At 41.1% G+C, this 24178-nt stretch overlaps 1 protein-coding gene across 8 annotated transcripts in view; it reads right to left on the bottom strand.

Annotated features, from left to right (window-relative positions):
• GMEB1 (glucocorticoid modulatory element binding protein 1) overlaps positions 1 to 23720 on the bottom strand; it is a 30468-nt gene extending 6748 nt beyond the window's left edge. The window contains exons 1-9 of one of the 8 annotated variants that reach the window (XM_059916921.1): positions 23632 to 23714; positions 20279 to 20381; positions 17176 to 17333; positions 10224 to 10336; positions 9316 to 9440; positions 8170 to 8273; positions 5537 to 5694; positions 3775 to 3906; positions 2273 to 2410 (exon numbers count right to left, since the gene is read on the bottom strand). In XM_059916921.1, coding sequence (XP_059772904.1) covers positions 2273 to 2410; positions 3775 to 3906; positions 5537 to 5694; positions 8170 to 8273; positions 9316 to 9440; positions 10224 to 10336; positions 17176 to 17303 — 898 coding nt within the window. In that variant the 5' untranslated portion in view covers positions 17304 to 17333; positions 20279 to 20381; positions 23632 to 23714. The other 7 variants (XM_059916911.1, XM_059916930.1, XM_059916906.1 and 4 more) reach the window with 7 other exon arrangements.
• Positions 23721 to 24178: the final 458 nt, after the last annotated feature.

Genomic DNA, 24178 nt, shown 5'->3' with positions numbered 1-24178 from the left:
CATTCAAAATATAAGCCCAATACGATCACTTCTTCCCAGGTCTACCACTACCCACTCTAATCCACGCTACCATCATCTCTTGCCTGGACTAATTCCTTCAAGAGTTTCCCAACTGGTCTTCTTGTTTCTACTCTTGCCCCATATAATCTATTCTCCCCACAGCAACCACAGTGATCTTTTAAAAATATAAATAAATCTGAGGGACTTCCCTGGTGGTACAGTGGTTAAGAATCTGCCTGCCAATGCAGGGGACACAGGTTCGATCCCTGGTCTGGGAAGATCCCACACGCTGCAGAGCAACTAAGCCCGTGTACCTAGAGCCTGTGCTCTGCAACAAGAGAAGCCACCACAATGAGAAGCCCACACACTGCAACGAAGAGTAGCCCCTGCTTGCCGCAACTAGAGAAACCCCGCGCGCAACAACGAAGACCCAACGCAGCCAAAAATAAATAAATAAATAAAATAAAAATTTTAAAAATTAGTTAAGACTGTCATGGGGTCATTAGAAATTGTCAAACGTGATAATTCCCTCAATTACAAGCAAGTGAAGAAATAATCTTGAAAATATTAATGAGTTTGATTCCATTAAAGATATAAAAATAAAAAAACTATATTAAAAAAATATAAATATATCTGATCACTTCACTCCCCTGCTCAAAATCACTATGATGGCTTACCATCACCTTAAAATAAAACCCAAAGTTCCGACGAAAGCTTATCTAAACTGTCCCCTCTGCTCCTGTCCAACCTCATCACCTACCACTCTCTCCATTAATTAGTCCTCTGGAGCCACGTCAGTGCTTCTCTAATTCTTTGAACCCACCAAGTTCATTGTAACTTCAAGATCTTTGTTCCCTCTGCCTGGAATGCAGACGATAGTTCTGGAAGCCTTAAACTAACAGAATATGAGAACTGTCTAAAACCAGGTGGATTTCTCCAATTTTCAGACTCTATATATCTACTTTGTATCTATATCGAGACAGAGAGAGAGAGAGACAGACAGAGATTGCTTTCTGGCACCATTTACAAGGCAAAAATTACCTGTGGAAAAAGCAATGCCAGACCTGAGTTCAAAACCTAGTTATGCTAAAAATAGAGCTACCATATATGATCCAGTAATCCCACTCCTGGGCATATATCCAGAAAAGATGAAAACTCTAATTTGAAAAGATACACGCACTCCAATGTTCATAGCAGCAATTTACAATTCACAGTAACCAAGACATGGAAGCAACCTAAGTGTCCATCAACAGATGAATGGACAGAGAAGATGTGGTATATATATCCAAAGGAATATTTCTTAGCTATAAAAACAGAATGAAATATTGCCATTTGCAGCAAGGTGGATGGACCTAGAGAATAACATACTAAGTAAGAGAAAGACAAACAACACTTACATGTGGAAGCAAAAAGTAATACAAATGAATTTATTTACAAAACAGAAACAGACTCACAGACATAGAAAAAAAACTTATGGTTACCAAAGGGGAAGTGAGGAAGGGATAAATTAGGAGTATGGGATTAACAGATACACACTACTATGTATAAAATACATAAGCAACAAGGATCTACTGTATAGCACAGGGAACTATATTCAATATCTTCTAATAACCTATAATGGAAAATAATTTGAAAAAATACACACACATAGGGGCTTCCCTGGTGGCACAGTAGTTAAGAATCCGCCTGCCAATGCAGGGGACACGGGTTCAAGCCCTGGTCCGGGAAGATCCCACATGCTGCGGAGCAACTAAGCCCGTGCGCCACGACTACTGAGCCTGCGCTCTAGAGCCCGCGAGCCACAACTACTGAAGCCCACGTGCCACAACTACTGAAGCCCGCACGCCTAGAGCCCGTGCTCCGCAACAAGAGAAGCCACCACAATGAGAAGCCCGCGCACCGCAACAAAGAGTAGCCCCCACTCGCCGCAGCTAGAGAACGCCCGCGCACAGTAACGAAGACCCAACGCAGCCAAAAATAAAATAAATTAAAAGAAATTTAAAAACACACACACACATATATATAACTGAATCACTTCGCTGTACACCTGAAACTAACACAATATTGTTAATCAACTATACCTCAATAAAAAAAAAAATTTTACAATTCAAAAAAAAAAAAAACCCTAGCTATGAACTTTGGATAGTAACTTTTTATGAGCCTTAGTTTCCTAACCTGTAAAATGAGGATAATAATACCTATACCTCAGTGTTTCATGAGGCTAACATGATCTGCCTACAATGACTGCTATTGTTAGGATTAGTGTGTTTACCTGTGACTTGGAAGGGAGCCTGGATAAGCCGCTGCTGAACTCCCCTGAGTAGCTCCTCTATTTCCTTCTGTATATTGCAGACAACCTCTTCCATCAGTCCTACATCAGCTATTCCTTTCCAGAACATCAAAGTGTCCTCTGGCAAAAGAGGGATAAGACAGAGGGTAAACAAGGGACGCTACATATACTTAGGCATATCTCTACAATGTTAAATTCAAAATTATTTCGATTCAAAATGATTTTTTTTTCCATGCTGCACAGCTTGTAGGATCTGTTCCCTGACCAGGGATTGAAACTGGGCCACAGCAGTGAAAGCCCAAAATCCTAACCACTAGGCCACCAGGGAACCCCCCTCAAAATGATTTCTTATTGGGCTATTTCTGGGAAAAGAAAAGAAGCCTTTGGAACACTAGCTGCCTCCCTGAGTTGGTATCTAATTATTTGAACTCTGCAGCAAAATAGGGACTTGTGATAATTGCCTCAATTTGTCATGCCTCTGGCTACAGGGAACGGGTATCTTCCTCCAATAAAAATATTAAATGAAATATTTAATAAATACTAAAGCATTTATTTAAATAATTTAATTTAAAATTAAATAATACATAATATTTTAAATGTTAAGTAATAAAGAAATTAAATTAAGTTAAAGATATACTCCCTCTAATCCTATACTTAAAAAACCAAAATAAAGGGACTTCCCTGGTGGTCCAGTGGGTAAGACTCCACGCTCCCAATGCAGGCGGGCCTGGGTTTAATCCTGGTCGGGGGACTAGATCCCGCATGCATGCCGCAACTAAGAGTTCGCATGCTGCAACTAAGAAGTCCACATGCCGCAACGAAGATCCCACGTGCCGTAACTAAGACCCGGCGCAGCCAAAATAAATAAATAAATAAATTTTTTTAAAAAAAACAAAACAAAAAACACAATAAAACAGTTGAATAGGTGGGGTTATAAGCTCCCTGAGGGCAGAAGCTATGTCTTTTCATCTATCTAGATCTAGCAACAGTACCAGCTAAAAACAGGCAGCAATAAATATTTGTTAAATAAATTAATGAATGAAGGATGATGTGAAGCTTCTCCTGTCCCCTCTAAGTGAATATTCGTTAATCACCATCCTCTACACCACCTGCTACCTAATTTTTTCTTCTAACATCTTGCAGCTTGGTTTTTCTAACAAATGTGCCAAAGTTGGAGTCAGTGTGACAGGATAAAAAGCATGGACTTCAGAGTTAAACAGATGAATTCAGTTAAACAGCTGAATTACTAGTTGTGTGACTGGTCTTAGGCAGGGTGCTGACCCTTTCTGAGTCTCAATTTCTTCATAAAATCTGACTTTACAGGGCTATTGCTTGGATTAAAATAAGATGTTTGCAGCTGTAATTAGTATTAATATGCATAAGAAAAACCAGCACAAGTAACGAAGAGGCTTTCTGTGTCCATAATTATAATGGTGATAAGAGTCACAAAACCTTACAAGAAATCTGAGCCCCATAGAAAGTACCTGAAATTTCCTCTGAGTCTTTCTTCATGCCCTCCTCTGTGGCCATGGTGACAGCAGCAGTGAGAGCCGAGTTCCATTCCAGCCCTGCCTCTTCCATGCTCTCTTCTGAGATGGCAATCTGTGTGATGCTACCTAAAAGCAGTCCATTAGAGGGAAGGCCCGTGAATTTTATGAAAAAGTCACAACTATCCTCTATCTCAGACAGCCAAAGAGATCCTGTTATTTAACTTTCTAACCTTTTGCCTGCATGTCCCTATATTAAAAACTAGAATCCTAGGTAATCCAGGATGAATATTGGATTTCCTAAATAAAACCTGCCTTGCAAAAGAAAATGCTTTCTTCTTACCCTGAATAGAAAGTGAAAGATAACTTACAAAATCACAAAAGAGCAATCTGCTTTCTGAGCAGTTATGTTTTCGAAAGAGACAGAAGGTGGGCACGACTGCCAGGCTGCAGGCCCCAGACTTGGTGAGGATGAGGAGGACTTGAAATAATTTAAAAGAAAATTACAGTCAAGAGCCCTACTACAAGCATGTTTGATACTAACCATGTAGAATACATGAAGTTGATGTAACTTATTTATCAGGCTATGTAAGAGAAAGCAAGAGAAATGAGACCAAAATAAATCAGATAAGAGATCCATGAATAGCAGATTCACAGAGGAAAAAACTACTGCTATCAATTTTATATTAAGGTTTTAAACAAAAAGAATTGAGAAGAATCAAACTGATCCAGACAGAAATATAGACAAGTGTGGACTCTCCACACTGGAGGATATCAATAATCAAGCAAACAAGTAATATCAATATGGATGATCAAGTAAAGAAGTTTCAGCATAATGAAAAGGAAGTAGATAATTTCACAGCATTTTTCACTTTTCAAGTGAAAGTGTCACACCACCAAATATTCAAACTGCTAGATATTTTACACTTTCCTGAAAGGAACTTAGGTTCCAAGAAATTTGGCTTCTACTCACCCAGTGGTTACTCACAGAACATTAGGACTGACCAAAAGAAACCTTGAGAAGTCATTTTTAAAGCACAATACTTCCCTTACATCCTTTAGCGTTCTTGTGTCTCTGTCAGGCATATTTATAAGTCTCCTGGAAGTAGTTTAGACATATTCTATCTAAGAATTTTAGCTGTGCTAAGTCTCCAGCTGAATGAAATCCTTAATAATAACCTCATATGGCTATATCTTTCCTAGAGAGCCCTTGTCCCAAGCTCAACAATACTGAAGTTAAGTGTGTGCCCATCCTATCTCATTTGTGAAGAAGCCTCAGCTTGCTTATCTGAATTCCTTACAGACAGAGCTCTTTGATCCTTACAGCAGTCTCCAGAGTCCAGCCCAGCCAATGACACACTGTCTTTGATACATCTCAGTTCAACAGCTGAAAACCGTTCTCCGTTCTAATCCACCCGCCTGCCTTGACCACTAAAAGAGCAAAGGATTTTTAAAACAATCTGATTTCAAAGATATGTCAAGTGGCACCAAAGTGAGACTGTTAAATAAGCATTATATGGATCACCTTTCTAACATTTACCATGCACTGTAATAAAGAAACAAGGAAGGAGGTCTGGCCAATAGGAATCATTTGGGAGAAAACAAAGAGAGTTCTTTCTAAAGCATGGACTCCCACCCAAGATTACCATACCTTACATTAACGCTCTCGAGAATTGAAAAAAGAAACACAAAGGAGAAATGAGGGGGAAAGTGCTACTGAAAAACACAGTGGGTTTTCAGGTGGTTTCCTACCCCCTACCATCAGCCGAAGTGGGTGTCTGCACCACACTTGTCTGCTGTCCTGGCACTGGAGCTCTTGCACTGCTGATCAGAAGATCAAATTTGGTGCTTCTGCAGGTATTGGAGCAAACCTTGTCATGTTGGTAAAAATCAATCTGTCCGGAGTCCATCATTTTCCTGTGCAAAGAGAGACAAGAAGTACCAATTCAGCCTGCACGTCATCTTGAAGGGACAAATAGAGACAAAGTTGCTGAGTCCCTTCTATATGTTAATGAAACCTAATAGTATTAAAAGTCATTAGGGGCTTCCCTGATGGCGCAGTGGTTGAGAATCTGCCTGCCAATGCAGAGGACACGGGTTCGAGCCCTGGTCTGGGAAGATCCCACATGCCGCGGAGCGACTAGGCCCGTGAGCCACAATTACTGAGCCTGCGCGTCTGGAGCCTGTGCTCCGCAACAAGAGAGGCCGCGATAATGAGAGGCCCGCGCACCGCGATGAAGAGTGGCCCCCACTTGCCGCAACTAGAGAAAGCCCTAGCACAGAAACGAAGACCCAACACAGCCATAAACAAATAAATAATTAAATAATTTAAAAGTCATTAGGTTGCAGAAATTCTAATTGGGGCTATAAAATGTTCATTGGTCCTGCCCACATTTACAAGTACTCCTCTTCCCTCCTTAGCCTACTCATTATGAGTACTCTCTTTTATTTCCCGTTATCACAAAGTTTTAGACATATACTCCTGACAATAGCTAAATTTCCCCATAGAATCTCATTGAAACGAAGCCCAAAAGGGGAAAAGACTAACTCATATCCCAGCACAAATGAGAAATGCCACAGAGGGATTAGAATTTTGTGATTAGATTCTGATGTATTAGTACTTGTAGACCAGCAAGATCTGTTGCCACTTCTGGAGACATAAAACTTCAGCACATTTCTTTCCTTTAAAAAAAAAAGAAGAGATAACTCTCCTATAAATACAGAGCAAAGTTGATTATACTAAACCCCCACTATAAAATGTCCTTATAACTAGATTCACAAGACGTTATTATAGGCCATGAGCAAAGCCATGAGGTATTTTAATTACACTAAACTCTATGTTATAATGTTACTTGGCTTTCACTAAAGATTTTTTAGACACTCTGAGTCTTTTACATTTGGGGAAAGTTGGCATACACTTGTTTTTCTGGGCAAATAAAACAAGCCAAGAACAAAAAAAAAAAGAAAGTTAAAGGTATTCACCCCCAATTTCGTTCAACTACTGATTAATGCATACAAATCATCTGGAATGAATTTTTTTTTAATTATGCCTCTGACTATAAAAATCATACATAAAGAAAAAAACATTTTCTGTGGAAAGTACAGAAAACTATAAAGAAAACAGCTGCTCTTAAAAAAAATATCCAACACAGAGATAATATCAACATTTCAGCATATTTTCTTCTACTAAATTTACTTATATATGTGTGTTTTTTAAAACAACTAAATTAATTGCTATTACATTTTGTTTTCTTCCTTACATTACATCATAAGCATTTTCCATGTAAAAACTCTTTAGAAATATTTTAATGACCTCATAATATCCCATAGTATAAACTCATATATATTTAGATGAGCCATAATTTACTTTAGATACACCTTGATTGTATATTAAAGCAGACTGTAATTTTCACCATCATAAATTATGTTGCAATGAACACTTTTATACTTGAATCTCTACAAGCACTATAGATTTCTCTTAAGACAGATTCCTTAAAAAAATTAAAGACAAAAGGTAAGAGGTTTTTAAGGCTCTTGATACATGTTCTGCGGGGAACTTTTAATTCTTAACCACATTTTAAAATTTTCTATCAATAGTTGAGTGCTCAAGAAATACCAACTAATGTTAATTTCACCGAGGAGTGGGGTGGATTACAATGATAAACTTGCTGCATAAAGAGATGGGAGTGGGGATACTGTACATTCTAAAGTTTATTTCTGGGACTTCCCTGGTGGTGCAGTGGGTAAGACTCCACGCTGCCAATGCAGGGGGCCCGGGTTCGATCCCTGATTTGGGAACTAGATCCCATATGCACGCCGCAACTAAGAGTCTGCATGCCGCAACTAAGAGTCTGCATGCCGCAACTAAGACCGGGCGCAGCTTCAATAAATAAATAAATATTTAAAAACAAAACAAATAAAGTTTATTTCTATGGTACAATGACGGTAAGGATTGCATTCGCTGTGCATAATTGTTACTTACGAACAGCACCCTTCTACTCTACCAGATTATCCCAGGATTTGTCCATCAGCCCACATCTCCGTCGTTGTCAAGCTTTCTTAGCACCAGGCTTAGCTCTGCCTATGCTGAGTGATCTCAAGCTGGACTGTCATCTACTCCTGAGCTTCCCTTCCCAGAGAAGATCTCGCCCAACATTCTGACATCAGAAGAATTTGTCCTAGATGCTGGGAAGAGTCAATTTAATTCAATTTTTCTTCTCTCACAGGGATTTTAAGAACAAGTTGATGAAGGTCAAATAATACATGGATTGTTTAAGCCAATCCTTCAGGCAGAATAAAAATTCAAATTAAGAAGACTGGATTCTCTGGATTCCACCATGATTAAGTGCCCCACAGTCAGTTGAAAGGTATGAACTTGCTATTAGAGCTCACCTGAGCATGATTCCACCCAGACGAATAGCTCTCTTCCAGTCCTTCAGGGTGGACTTGCCAGCCAGATGAACAAAATGCTTGGGGCTGATCAACTGATCATTGAACTAATGTAAAAAGTAAAGTCCAAAATAATCCAATGTTAATTTAGGCAGGCCAAGAGGGAAAGAAAGACATAACTCTACTTGTTATGTACAAAAAATACCCAAATGACATCTTTAGTCATAGCCGTGTATTCTCCATCCTCCCGCCCTATTGTGCTAGAGAAGATGATCCCTCTCTGGACACAGTGCCCTGTCCTGGTACGAAGCTACAGAAGACACGAGGAGGGTCAGAGATTAATATACTGATTAGGATCTAAAATCCATTTATGCCCTGAATCAAGCAGATGGGTCCAATGTTGCAAAGGCTATTTAAACTGAAGTAATCTATCCAGCCCTAATGACAAGATTCAGGATCTGGTAGAAAGAATAAGGATGGTAGAAACCAACAGCACTACAAAGCCTCGAAGCTCTGTAATTCTTAATGATTCTAGGATGATGCCACTGATGGTGACTACTATCTATGGGTCAGCTGTGGCTACCAGTGGAGACAGAATAAGCAATTATTTCCACATTGTGCTCTCATGAAGATTACTTATTTTTATCAGTAATAATTTTTAATAAACTCTACCAAATTACACACCAGTGTAAGGCATTTTACATATATGATCTCACTTCATCTTCTAGCAACCTTACTGTGTGCGTATGTGTGTATAATTATTTGTATTTTAACATATGAGGCTCTGAAATATTAAATAACTTGATCAAGGTCACCTAGCTAGTCAGTGATAGAGATGGGACTCCATTCATTCAACAAATATTTACTGATAAATATGACAAGCCCTATTCTAGGTACTGGGGATACAATGGTGAACAAGATAGACAAATTCTCAGCTCTCAAAGGACTTATATTCTGGTGGGACTTGAATCCAGGTCAATTTCACTCCAAAGTCCCTTTTTTTTTTTTTTTTTTTTTACTGTGATACAAAGGGACACCACAAAATTAAAAACATTGACACGGTGGAAGAGAGAGAAGGAGCACTAAAACCATACCCTTTGAAAACAAGGAGACCCAAAATAGGCCCCAGCAAGGAGAGAAGACAATTACCTTGACACACTTTACATTTATTCCTGGGCATACGAACTTCTTCCAAAGGAGAATGGCTTTGCTCTCCCCACAAGTTATGGGGTAAGCAATTTCCATATCCTCATTTGCTTCTATAGTGCTTGCATCTTGAAAATGGAAAAAATATCATTTATTTATCAAACACTCTTCCCCAAAGCTTAATTCAGAATCTCTAGTCTCCTGGTTCCTCTGAGGGGCTAACAGTTCACACTGGTTGGTACTGTTTAGGAATCTTCTGGAAGAAGTTTGGCATAACAGCTCTCTTACCAAGCTCCCACTATGTGCCAGACGCTGTGCTGTGTGCTTTTATAGGCTTAATCTTTTTTAGTTCTTAAAACAATCCTGTGAGGCAGTGATTGTTTCCTATGTCCCTGTGTAGGACTCAGAAAGGTGAAGGGACTTTCCCAAGGACACACAGCTAAGAAGTGAGAACGTGGGATTCAAACTCAGGTTTGTCTAACTTCAGTTTCTTTCCACTGACTGCCTTCCAATCAACACCTCATCAGCAACTTCCCTAATGACAGAGATCAACCTTGAGGCTCCAATTTCTTTGAGGGATTTCTATTGATGAAAAATCTTTTCAGCAACCCTAGCAAATTCACATTAAACATCAATGGACAGCCCTAGCATCTTAGGCAGCGGTGTCTCTAGATGTGCCATCATCAAATTGATGGCTACAGCACTGGTAGGGCACACTGGGTAGGGGGGAAAAATAAGGCACAAAAGGCAAGAAATCTCAACCAAGGAACCTAAGGTCGAAAGTACTAGAACAGGGTTTCCCTGGTGGTCCAGTGGTTAAGACTCCCCACCTCCACTGCAGGGGGCACGGGTTCCGCATACCTTGAGGTATGGCCAAAAAAAAAAAGTACTAGAACAACAAAAAGACTTACCAATCCCTTCTTCAATTTTGTGTATCGTGTGAGTTTCTACTGCCACAACTGCCCTGTTGTTCTCGGATCCGGCTTCATAAATCCTGTTGTAAAAGTGTCCATCGATAAACAAACTACATAAATCATGAAAAAATATTCACAGCATGGGGTTAAGAAATTTGTTTTAATCTCTCTCAAAAGGAATAAAATAATATACTCTACAACTCGATGTTAGTGCTTTGACTAGTGCCCCAGTGTATTTAAATTCTAAGCTGCCCGGGACTGCTTAGCAGCTACTACCATGGAAATGAATCAACAACTTTCCTCACCCCAAAGGAAAGTTCCTCTTGCTACTGTATTTACAGCGCCACTTGCTACTATTTTACACCAGACTTTTCCCTAACTTTAAAAGCTCATGACATAAAGTGCTGCTTCAAGTATAAGATTAAGTCACATTATAGATTTATCCAAATAAGACTAAAAAGTAATACTGTTAGTTCAAACCAGGAAGAACCTACTGACCACAGAAGTTGATGTCCCTTGTTGGAATCTAGGAACTTTAGTCATTTTTACACTTTAGCATTTTTTAAGTCACCATAATCAAACTATAGACATGAGCAGAACCTAGTTAAAAAAAAAAAAAAAAAGTAAGAGAGCCATTATGCCCAAAGTAACTAGCAGTAACTAGAGGTACCACTTAAGGAAAATCTCTCTCCAAAATGTTTCTACCTTCTAAGAAATGGGCTCAGAACACCTAACACGATACACTGACATCCTTTGTTCAATTTCCATAATAAACCTAACGTGTTAATTATTGCACTTGTTACCCTAAAGCACTGCCTGAATAATCTCCTTTGCATCAGTGATTAGCCATCCGCATGGTGACACCTCTAGCACAGACCTCCCTTCTGAATTCCACACCAGGACACGATTAACTGCTAAATAAATAAATACATTTGGATATTCCATAGGACTTTATTGAATTCATTATGTCTAAAATAACCAAGTTCTCTTTCCTCTCCCACCTCCCAAACTACTCTTCTTCCTATATTCCCCATCCTTGTAATGGCACCACCCAGCACACAGTAGCCTAAAACAGAAGCCTGGGAATTACACTGAATTTCTCCCTTTTCCTCCTCCTCAACTCCCACATAGTCAGTCACCAAGTCCTGCCAGATGCATCTCCTTAACACCAGCCATCCTCCCTGTCTATTTCCACCACTACCGCCTTAATTCAGGCTGCATCATCTCTAGTCTGAACTGGTCTCCTTGCATCTACCTGATCTTCTATATTCCTTCCAGAGTGATCATGTAACGCCCTCCTCAAAACCCTTCAAGAATCCTCTCCTTGCTGCTAAAATAAAGCCCCAAATCCTTAATATGATATTTAAGTCCCTCCAAGATCTGGCCCCTGGTTTCATCTCTCACCAAATCCCACCAGACAATCCAAGCCCCAATCATACCAAACTATTTGTAGTTCCCAAAACTGCCATCTTCTTTTACACCGTCTATTTTTGCTCTTCTCCCTCTTCCCAGAACATCCTTCCCCATCTTTTGTTTTTTAATGAGTAGACTATATGATGCTTTTCCTTCCATCTCAATCCTCCAGTATAATCACCCACTTCCTCCTTTGTGATGCAACTGTACTTTAGGCTTTTGTCACAACAACTATAACACTTCATACTATATACTTGTTTACCTGTCTCTCTTTCTCCTTGGGCATAGTCTAAAAGGTCCCTGAGAAGGAGTTCCCTGGTGGCCTAGTGGTTAGGATTCCAGGCTTTCACTACCATGGCCCGGGTTCAATCCCTGGTTAGGGAGCTGAGATCCCGCAAGCCACGTGCAAAAAAAAAAAAAAAAGTCCCTGAGAGCAGAGATTACATTTTATTCATTTTGTATACCTGGCATGTCGTGTGCTAACTGGAACATGGCACAGCACACAATAAATGACCGGTAAATGAATGAGTGTGATACACATGAGAGACTGCTGCTTCTGGAATTCTGTGGTTGTCCAGTGGTTAGGACATGGCGCTCTCACTGCCAGGGGCCCAGGTTCGATCCCTGGTCAGGGAACTAAGATCTGGCAAGCTGCAGCGTGGCCAAAAAAAAAAAAAAAAAAAACCACTGCTTCAAGTAAATTTGGTAAGCTCATTCTAACTTGACCAGTATGTGCAAAATCCTTTAAAAGAATAAATTCTTGTCTATACATAATTTCAACAACCGGAAAATTGCACTTGGGGTGGGAAGTCAGGGAATAGTCTATATTTTTATGGGCAAACAAGATTTTATCAGGGAAAATCTTTCTAAAGCAACTCAGGATAGTGATGGATTTAGCCTAATTCTCTATACCTACTACAATTATGGTAAAAAAATTATAAAATATGTTTAAAATGTTAAGGCGTTATGAGATACCGACATGCCTTATGAATCATCGAAGTGAGGTAAAATTATGTTTACTAGAGTTTTAAAGTTAAGTCTACATCATTGTATTCTAATTCACTGAAAACTGAAAATCCACAGAGTTAAGTTCTTTTTATCTTGAATGATAAGGAAAGATATTCTGATTAATTGAATGTGGAATTATTACATAAACTAAGGCGTACCCTACTGATCTGAAAGAGTTTATACAGCTTCCTAAGGCCTTAAACTTACTACTAGGGAGGGATATGAGCATGATAAGGAAAGTAAGGTCACTACTCCTCAAATTGAACTATTCCACTCAGCACACTGAGTAAATTTATGTAATATTAAAATCACCAGTCTCTGATCTCATTGTTAAAAACTCTGTTATGAATCCAAAATGAATTGGAAAGCCAAGAATGGTGATGGAATCTTAGTACCTTCACTCCTCCTGAGGACTTTTTAAGTATGTTTTAAAGGTTTTATTTGAAAAAGTTAATAACCATCTTTTTTTGTTTTTAAAGAGAAAGCATAGGCTGAACAAGCCTTCTTTGTTGAAAAACTCCCAGAATTAAAAGTCTTCTTAGTATCTTAGTACCTGAGTACCTCAGTATCTATGTTTTTAAAAAAAGTTGAATGTGGACATATTTTAAAACCAATCTAGGGACTTCCCTGGTGGCACAGTGGTTAAGAATCCGCCTGGGCTTCCCTGGTGGTGCAGTGGTTGAGAATCTGCCTGCCAATGCAGGGGACACGGGTTTGAGCCCTGGTCTGGGAAGATCCCACATGCCGCGGAGCGACTAGGCCCGTGAGCCACAATTGCTGAGCCTGCGCGTCTGGAGCCTGTGCTCCGCAACAAGAGAGGCCAATAGTGAAAGGCCCGCGCACCGCGATGAAGAGTGGCCCCCACTTGCCACAACTAGAGAAAGCCCTCGCACAGAAACGAAGACCCAACACAGCCATAAATAAATAATAAGTAAATAAAAAAAAAAAATTAAAAAAAAAAAAAAAAAAAAAAGAATCCACCTGCCAATACAGGGGACACGGGTTCAATCCCTGGTCCGGAAAGATCCTACATGTCGTGAAGCAACTAAGCCCATGCAACTACTGAGCCTCCATGCCACAACTACTGAAGCCCACAAGCCTAGAGCCCGTGCTCCACAACAAGAGAAGCCACTGCAATGAGAAGCCTGCGCACCAAAACAAAGAGTAGCCCCCGCTCGCCGCAACTAGAGAAAGCCTGCGCACAGTAATGAAGACTCAACACAGCCAAAAATAAATATATAAAAAGAAAAAAACCAATCTAGTATTATTATGAAAGTATCATCTTACACAATGCGTCAGGTTCTATGTATTCATATTAAGAGACTGTTACCAGACACTCGACTTTTGCGTCACAATGTATTCCTGAAAATGTGTATATGATGAATATTTGAGAAAGTATAAAATGTCATATATGTAAAAGCTAAAAAGATGGGCAAGAGGAATTATATACCGAAATCTAAAAATACTTATATAAAATCCCTAATTACTTCTTGCCTTTTGAATATAATCTTTACCAATTTATTCCCAGCAATTCATACATACTCTTTGATTGTTTCTCTCCTTCATACTTGAACTGTAGCCAAGCAGGTTAAGTATGATGAGGCTGAAGACTGACACCTGATGATTTCCATCTTTGTCTCAAGTGTATTAAAATTATGAGACCAGTATTTCTTATCACTAGAATCACTGTTTTTTGTACCCTGCTCATTTTTATAAAATGAGGCTAAAATGCAATAAAATATTCAAATAATAAAATAATACAACTAAAAAAATCAACCGACAGGCATCTCAAAATGCAATACCTCAAAAAAAAAAAAATGCAATACCTCAAAATGTTTATTCACTAGCTCATGCACTAAAATTCAGTGTAAACAGTGGAGTGGGGAGTCAATATATGTTGTACAAAGATCCCTCTACCTAAGCAAGCAATGAGAGGTTTCTAGAAAAGGCAATATCATTTGGAAAATAAAAAAGACAAACAGAAAAATAAGTGGAACCAAATCTTCAAAAGAATTAAGTCTCTAAGTAGCAGAGATGTTTTTTCTGTCTCTACTAGGGACAGGCCAAGTGACAACTGGAGTACTTTAGGAAAGACAGAAGAAATGATGACTCCATAAGAAAATAAAGCTGCGGAGAACTAAAGAACCTGCCCTTTAATTCTTCCTGATGTTACCCTACCTCAAAAGGTAACAACTGCAAGTATGTGTATGTGTATCAAACAAAATTCCCAAACAAATGAGTTTGAGTAAGCATGCATAATCTGTTGGTGCCAATAAAAATTTAAACCACTCTATAGGCTATATGTTAGGCATTATTTATATCAACTTACCCTTATAGACCTTAGAATATTTCCTTTATGCTTAACAATATTCAGAAATGTCAGCAAACTATGTTTATATTTTAAAAAAGAAAAAGAAAAAGTCCTTATCTTTTACAGATACATACTAATGTCTGGGATTTGCTTCAAAAAAATTCAGGAGTGGGTGGATGTAGAGATGAAATAAGACTGGCCATGTGAAAAAAAAAAAAAAAGGACTGGCCATGTGTTGATAACTGTTTGATGGATGCTTACATGGGGGTTCATTATATTTTCTTTATTTTGGGGTATATTTGAAATTTCCTATACTAAAAAGCTTTTTAAATTACCAAGATAGGTTAACTGTTTTTCTCCAGAAATTTTTAAGGCAAGGTACATTACTTAGTAGACTGGAATTGGATTACAGCCGTCCCTTGGTATCAGTGGGGGATTGCTTCTAGGACACCCCTGCAAATACCAAAATCCACAGATGTCCAAGTCCCTTATAAAATGGCATAGTACTGAATATTTGTATATAACCTACTCACATCCTCCCATATACTTTATTTATTTACTTTTTTATTTAAAAATTTTTTTTTGGTTTTGGCTGTGTTAGGTCTTCATTGCTGTGCACAGGCTTTCTCTAGTTGTGGCGAGCAGGGGCTACTCTTCACTGCGGTGCACAGGCTTCTCATTGCGGTGGCTTCTCTTGTTGCAGAGCACGGGCTCTAGGCACGTGGGCTTCAGTAGTTGCCACACACAGGCTAGGTAGCTGTGGCACGCAGGCCCTAGAGCAAGCAGGCTTCAGTAGTTGTGGCGCATGGGCTCAGTAGTTGTGGCTCGCGAGCTCTAGAGCACAGGCTAAGTAGTTGCAGCACGCAGGCTCTAGGGCACACGGGCTTCAGTAGTTGTGGCTCGCAGCCTCTAGAGTGCAGGCTCAGTAGTTGTGGCGCACGGGCTTAGCTGCTCCACAGCATGTGGGATCTTCTCGGACCAGGGAGCGAACCTGTGTCCCCTGCATTGGCAGGTAGATTCTTAACCACTGAGCCACCAGGGAAGTCCCTCCCACATACTTTAAATCATCTCTAGATCACTTATAATATCTAATACAATGTAAATGTTATGTAAATAGTTGCTTTCATGTGGCAAATTCAATTTTGCTTATTCAAACTTTCTGGATTTTTTTCTTTTTTTAATATTTTTTATCCAAGGTTGGTTGAATCTGTGGATGCGGAACCTACAGATACAGAGGGCCAACTGTATATGTTTGCCCAAGAACACTTCTGATCCTTGAAGAATCTTTTATACATTCTCCAAAATAAAATAACTACCCCCCTGGGACTTCCCTGGCAGTCCAGTGGTTAAGACTCCATGCTTCTAATGCAGGGGGCATGGGTTCCTCCCCTAGTCAGGGAACTAAGATCCCACGTGCCACGCGGAAAGCCAAAAAAAACAAAAAAACAAAAAAAACTGTATTTGACAAAACGAAAAAAAAAACTTTAAAAATAAAAAAAATTTTTTTTTTAAATAACTACCCCCCGCTTCTCTCTGTAGATCTAGTTCCCATTTAACTTTCAAGACCACCGAAAAATCTTATCTCTTCTTTCAAATTCATAGTGATCCTCTGAATTCAAAAGCATATCCTAACCATGCCACTCTGAACTTCTTAGGTTTTGCCATGTAAGTGATCTCTTTATTTACAAACATGTATTTTTGCCTTGCACAACTAGACTACAAGCTCCATGATGGTTGGAACCATGTGCTATATTTCTTTCAACACCTTTGAAATACGTTGTGTAATGGTAGGTCGTTGATAAATATTTTTTTGATAGACTAAGCTTAGTAATGTGCCCATCCACGAGGGTCCAGAGAACTTCTGGTAGGAATACTTTTACAGTTGCCTATTCTCCTCTGACTCTAACTACACTGTCTTTTGGTAAACATGTACCAAGGCCTTGTGCTAAACAGTGTGGATAAGTAAGCTGAGGGAACCATGTAACTTACCCCCAAGGAACTCACAGTAGAGAAGACGGAGAGAGACAAGGAAACAGCAAACTGTTGTAATAAGTACTGAATGACAAATATAGCACACAATACATTACAGAGATGAAAACTTAGCTCTAAGAGTTTTATGTTGAATGTTCCATTGTGCTAAATCACCTTAAAGTTATAATTTCCTCACTCTTTGAACCTCCCAAATTTTTCAAAATATTCAAATCTCTAGTCACTTACCCTTGTTGTACAGGCTGTAACTGCAAGATCACTTGGGTTTTGGTATCTTCAGCATTCTCCCCTTCATTTCCTTCACTGGGTACCACAACCACATCCCCCACTGGGACACTCACTTCCGCATTAGCCATCTTTCACATGAAGTCAGATAGCTGGAGCTGCTGTCAGAAACAAGTAGCACCAGTAACTTTGTCTGGTTTGAAAAGATGGCAACCATAGGAAAGGAACACCAAGATAATAACTATTAATTCCCAGGGCACCCTGCAGATCATGGTCCTCTGAAAAAGATGGGAACTGTGAGAAGGGGCTGACATAGGCTCTGATCTTTCCAGAAATGCCTTAGTACTCACTTGTTATTGTAGGTTTTCTTAGTATGTGTGATTCACCCAGTGGTATGCTAGAGCCAGCTCTACCAGCTCCTGAGAACCAACTGTGCACATCGCTTCCCAACTCCAAGTTTAGTGACATCAAGTTGGTAGCTTGAAATCAGTTGCTGGGAGAATATACACCACAGAAATTGACAAACATTACAAATCAGGATATTTTTTCTTCTAGAGAGCTGGTTTACAGCACACCACTAGTTCCATCCCAAACTAAGCTCCTAGGAAGTAAGAATCATCTATTTTCTTTGCAACCAGCCATTATACCTCATCAAGTGCTCTGTCCTTTGTGAGTAGATACTAATAAGCAGATACTAATAAGTATCTGCTAACTAAACTAAGTTGTATGGGAAAAAGAAAGATGGTTCGCATCGTGTGGTTTTTTAATAAATGCTGAATCCAATTGCATGACCTCCAGGAACGTCTTAATACCTCTTTGCCTCATATTGAATGGAGATAGGGTCTTGCCTGACATCTCCCCTGCAGAGCTGTTGGGGAAACCACTGTCCAGTACCACAAACTCCTTGACTCTAAAGTAACTCAAAGCATTATCTCAATCTTAATGAAAACTCAGAGGGCCCCAAGTTATTCTGCAGCTGTTAGTCTTCACAGCTGAAAAGATAGAGTCACATAAGAGAATATGGATAAGAACACTCTATTTACTTAGCTATGTGAGTACTTGAAGATGATTAGGACTGTGCTGAACTGTGCTTAGACAGACAATGGATGCAAGTTTGAATATGTAACTAGTACTCAGAGGACAGAATCCACATTTCAGCTCTGCCACAGTAATTGTTTGCCTATAATGCACACATTTAACATGGCACTCAAAATCTCCCTCATTTGGCCCCCAAATTTTCCCAGTTTCATCTGCAACTATAGTATCCCAAGAATCTTAAGATCCAGCCACACCAACCTCCCACAGATTTCTGAACGTGTAATATGTACTTTCAGGTTTCTCTACCTTTGTTATTCCATAAGCCCAAAACTCCTTTCTCCCTCATCTCCTTCTCCCTTCAAGGTCCAGCTCAAAGCTCACTCCTCCACAAAGCCACTGCCAAACCATTTTCTTTTCTGAGGTCCCCCAATACTTGCTTGCAGCTCTCCTCTAGTGCTTATCACACTGTGCCTTGCACTGCAGTTAACTGAACAGACATCTACCTCCATGACTACACTATACTCTCTGTGAGGACAGGTGCTGCTTATCTAAAAATCTTGCTTCTTTCATGCCATGGCACAGCCAAAAAAATTTTTTTTAATTAAAAATAAAAAAAACAAATAAAAAATAAAAATCTTGTCTCCCACAGCCTTGCTCATCATAGGCACTGACATACATTGGTTCAATCAATTTTTGTTTGTGTTTGACCTAGTTAAAATTCCTCATATGTGACTTAGACTTCTGCCCTTTATGATTCTCACATTCAAACTTTTTTCCTGGATTCAACACCTCCTATATCTAAAAGCCTCTTAAAATATCTTGTAGCACCTTAAACTGAAAGCCTGTTCCCTCTCAAACCTGCTCCTATGTTTCCTGCCTCAATAAATGGTGCTACCCTCCACCCATTTTCTCAAGCCAGAAACTAAGGAGCTATTTTTGACTCCTCTTCTCTTTCTAAATCCAACCAACCACCAAATCCTATCCATTCTATCACCTATGTATCTCTTTTAACCAACCCCCACTCTCCATCTGTGCTGCCATCATCATATTCTGAGCCACCACACTGTTACCTGGATTTTTCCAGCTGCTTCTCATCAGTACCCTAATCTCTGGTCTTGATCTCCAATTCATTATCTACAGAGCAGACAAAGTCATCTTACTAAAGGCCATTTCCCCCACTTAAAAATCCTTCAGTGCATTCCCTTTGCTGCTATTAAAGTGCAAAGACCCTAACATGGCTTACAAAACCCACCAAATCTGTCCCCTGCCCACCCTGCTAGCCTCATTTCTCGCAGTTCCTCCTCTCACATTGTGGGCTCCTGCCATTGCATTTTCTCCAATTCCTCAACTAAGCCATATTTCCTCACCTGAGCCTTCACACTTGTTTGCTCTACCGGGAATTCTCTTCTCTTTCCTTTTTGGCAAGTCACTGCTAAACTTTTATGACTTATTTAAAACATCGCTTCCTCAGAGAGGCCATCTGTGACACCCCTGACTAGATCTGAGAGGGTCCTCTTGCTTCCTCAGCGCCTGCAGCAGCCCTGTCACAACCATCAACCCCCTTTGTCAGCCTCTCCCCCTCAGACTACATCCTGGCAGAGAAAGGATAGCTTTTCTTTTTCAACAGGCTCCCCTGTGCTAGCTCAGTGCCCAGGACTCCCGAGTGTAATAAATAGTTTTCAAATATCAGACTTCTATTTACAAAACTGCCTACCTAAAACTTCCTAAGAAAATCTGGCACATAGCATGTATGTAATAAATTTTTGTGCAATGAGTAAACTCACTTTACCCTAAAAGACTTCTAGAATTTTCTTGTCTTCAACTGAGGGGATATAAATTTACTTAGACAGCTCAGGCTAAGCTGCCTTGCTTATTGCCCATCATTATGGCCAGTTCAATGTGTACTGAGTCCCTACTCCACATCAGACACAGACTTAGCCTCCCTGGATATGAAAAGGGATGTTATCTGCTCTTAAGGAGCTACAGAAGGGAAAGAGATGTGTGACATTGTCACACAGTACAGGAAAAAAGTAATTGCAAGATACTACAATATACAATCCAAACTTACGTAAATTGAAGGTTTAAAACTGGCCGGGGTGGGGATTAGAGAATCAATGGACTGGTGTGGCTGGCTGCCAGCAAGAGAACCTAAATGATTAGGACCCTTGAGCCTAGAAAAAGCCAAAAGGGATATGATGAAGTATAAAATGCCATCAAATCCTAGAATAATTGAACCAATAGATATCGTCAAAGTTTGAACCATAAAAATGTAGGGTGAATTAAAATAATCACAGCTAACATCTGTCGGACACTTGTTTGTTGTAAAGCACTATTCTGTTACATATTTAATGAATTTAAAAGATGTAATACTTCAGCATGTAACTATCGTAGGGAATTTATTATTTCAAAAAAATGGTTTAAATGTTAAAAAATTAATAGCATAGGTAAATTAATGGGTTAGAGAAGCGGAATTAGGATGCTTCTAGTTCAACCTTCTACCCTAAGGTTGAGTCCTCTCTACAATACTCTGAATAAGTGGTAGACTAACTTCTTGATTAATACTTTCCTCAATAAGAACTCATAGTTTACTCCTTACCCCCCACACACCTCGGAACTCAAGAGGAAGGTTCTGGCTGCTTCTCTAACCTTCTGAGAGTTTATCAGAGAAGATAATTATAATTATCCACGACATATCTCTCAGTGTCAGTCAGAGACAAGTCTGATTCAACATGGCAATTCTTACATTCTTTAGAGAAGCAAGTTTGGGTTGAATATCTCTTATTATCCTAAATACCATATTCCTAGCAAGTAACCCGAACCAGCTCTACAGACTACACTGGCTAATTGCAAGGTCATCTCTTTGAGCTGAGTGTAAACTGAAAAGTAGCTCTTGTTTATAGCAACCAAAACTCCTAAGGCAAGATGAGTGAGTTGCCCCTTTGGGTATTTCATGGAAGGGGCCTTAGAGTATTCATTGTGGAATCGCACAACACTCTGTAATTCTAGGAGAACACACATGAAGGAAATATGTCAAACTTATGTGAAAAGGAAGAATTATTTGTAGCTATTTTCAAAGACAAATAAGACACTTTGAAAGTAAGCACGACTACTCACATAAACTATCAAAAAACTAAACAAATGATAATCTGACTTACTCTGGATTAAATTCACTTTGTGTCCTGAAAATTGTTTAAAACATGGCAAGATGTAAGCACAAGTGTCACATGGTCATAGTAACATCAGAGTTGGTAGCTGAAATGGACTAACAGAAATACTAGATATCCTGAAATTTCTAACTCCAAAATGTATTTATTCCATACTTCATTGTAATTTTTGTAGACTGTGTGGTCTATTTTTAAGAAATTTCCAAGTTAAAACTTTATTATTACATGAGGCCAAAACTCCTGGATTTTTTTTTCCTTCTTTATTCCTCCTCACGTATTTAGTAGGTGATCCAGGGTGCTACCAGATGTAATGAAGCCAATAAGATCACTACATAGGACCACTGTGAGGAAAAGAGCCAGAGCAAATGAAGTTTGGGATAAGTCACATATTGGTGACCACTACGTAGGTGTTTAGGGAAGCAGTAGCATAAAAGAGTTTTTTGTGGGTGCGTGAATGTTTTGTTTTTTCACATCTATCTTCCCTTTCATGATTTTTCTCTTCAAGTGTGTCAAATCTATTGTTTATTCTTTTTTTAAATTAAGTTTTAAATTTCAATCATTTCAGTTTTCATTACTAGGAATTTTATTGTATTCTTTTCCAAATCTGCTTGACCAGTAAAAGGGTTTTTTGAAGGGTCACCGTGCTATAGTTGAGGAGACTTCTGCTTAGGACAAGACCAAAATACAGCCCAAACTAACCCAATGAAGTTGAGTACAAGTTGGCTATTCAATATGTTTGTTGAAGTAAATATGAATAAGTAGTTGACTAACAACTAATGACAAAAGTCATCAAGTCAGTAGACTAATTTAAATACACATAACTGATAAAAGGCTGACAAATTAGGGGAGTCAGTCCATTTAATGAAGAAGTCCCCCAAAGAGAGAAAAGAATCCTCTGTGAGACTAGAATTATCTGATCCTCCCTTTCCCTAATCCTCCAGGTTAAGGAGGAAAATGCCACTTCTTGGTTCTCCTAAACAGACACCAGTTAAGGCCCCTGCTGTGTCTGTTAGGAAGTGTTTTTGAATTTCTCGCATCTTGAGAAGAGAATGCAGGCCTCCTCCTGCTCCTTAGACGGCCAAGCCTTCCCTTGATCCCTAGGTCAAGACCTGACGTGCCTTAGTCTGGGTGGATCACACTCCAGGACCTTCAAGTAATAAGAGTCTGCCCTCACCTCTCCTGCCCCTTAATTAGAAGACAGCAGGCCAATTCCCCTGTCATTTTAGAAAGCAAGGGTACTCTAGCCTTCTTCCCATCAATTATCTTCTCTCCGGTCCTCAAAAACACGGGTTTCCCCATCCCCGACAGACCAGATCAGCCTGCTCTCCACCCATAATATCAGGAGGTACTCCCAGCTCTCTGTTATTCCCTCACAGATCTGGACCCTTCTCATTCCTTCCTCTGGAGGCTCTGAGGTGTCTTCCTACCGCCCCCTCATCTAGGGGAAGGTAGGGGCCTGCTCATTTTCCCTTGGAGCTCTTCTTCCTTGTCCCCTGCTCCCACTACCGGACCTGTCACCACACCTTCGGGGAAGCACCTGCTTCTTTCCCCCTAGACTGAATGGCCGAGGCCTCTAACGCGCCCCCGGGTGAAGCGTGGACCCCCCCTTTCTTCAGCAAAACCCACTCTCTGCTCTTGCTCCCCACCCCAAGGCTCCGAGGGATACTCCCGGGCGGGCAGCGGGCTTCCTTCACCCTTCGCCCCACTTTCACCACTATCCCCTAGCCTGAGCGCGACCCAGGCCTCTCCCCAGCTCCTCATCGAAGGGCCTGGTGCTCCCCGGATCCCGCCTATGGGGATACCCCTGGATCCCCGGACCCCTCCCCAGTGTCCTGGGCGTCCGGGCCTCTCAGTCCGGAGTCGCTCCGGCCCCTCCTGGTCCCTCGGCCGAGGACTTCCGGGCCCCTCGGTCCGAGGCTCCGGGGCCCCCCAATGCCAGGCTCGCCGGCCCCCAGCCGCTCTCGGCCGGGGTCCGGACCCGGGCGCCGCGGCCGGCCGCGCTGGGGGCGGCCCGGCTGTTCGGGCGGACCCAGCGGCAGCGTCCCCCCACCCCCCCGCGGCGCCGCGACGTCCGCTCGCTCCCCGGCGGCGGCGGCGGCACGCACAGGGCGTGGGGAGGCGCCCGCGGAGGCAGGAGCCCCCCGCCCCCTGCGCGCCCGCCCGCCCTCGCCGGCCGCCGCGCGGCCCCCGCGCCCGCCCCCCCGCCCCCACCCCACCCCGCGCCCGCGCCCGCGCGCCCACCCCTCCCCCTCCTCACCGTCTCCGTCGGGCGGGCGGGCGGCGAGCGGCCAGGGCGGGCGGGCGACGGAGCATGCGCAGACGCCGCCACGGCTGCTACCGCCACCGCCGCCGCCAGGCCCGGCTTCAACACTTCCGGCCGCCGCCGCCGGCGAGTTGGCTCCTTAAAGGGGACGCGTCCCTATTGCCGGCCCTGCGGAGGATGAACTTCAGCCGGAGGGTTTGGGGCCTTTATCAGAGCAGGAATCTCCTGCCCTGGAAAATTAGTGTTGGGAGGGACGCCAGGGACCCTGATAACTCTTCTAACCCCACTTTATGGGTGAGGAAAACGAGGCCTAAATTAAAGACTCACCTCATTCGCAATCGGGGGCAAAGGCATGTCTCTCAAAGGCAGGACTCCCCTTGGAGGACTCTGCCCCTCTTACTTCCTGAAACCCGGTTATGAAGCTTACGTTCATCAGACCTTCAGAAGTGATGATACAACTATCATTTTGAAATCAAAGGTCTGGTTCAGTATAGAGTCAGTAAGAAAACTCCTTTGCGTTCTCACCCATGCATGTTTGTCA

The sequence above is a fragment of the Balaenoptera ricei genome, chromosome 1 (genome assembly GCF_028023285.1).
Source record: "Balaenoptera ricei isolate mBalRic1 chromosome 1, mBalRic1.hap2, whole genome shotgun sequence".
Classification (NCBI taxonomy): Eukaryota; Metazoa; Chordata; class Mammalia; order Artiodactyla; family Balaenopteridae; genus Balaenoptera; species Balaenoptera ricei.
This window is presented reverse-complemented; position numbering and strand designations above follow the sequence as displayed.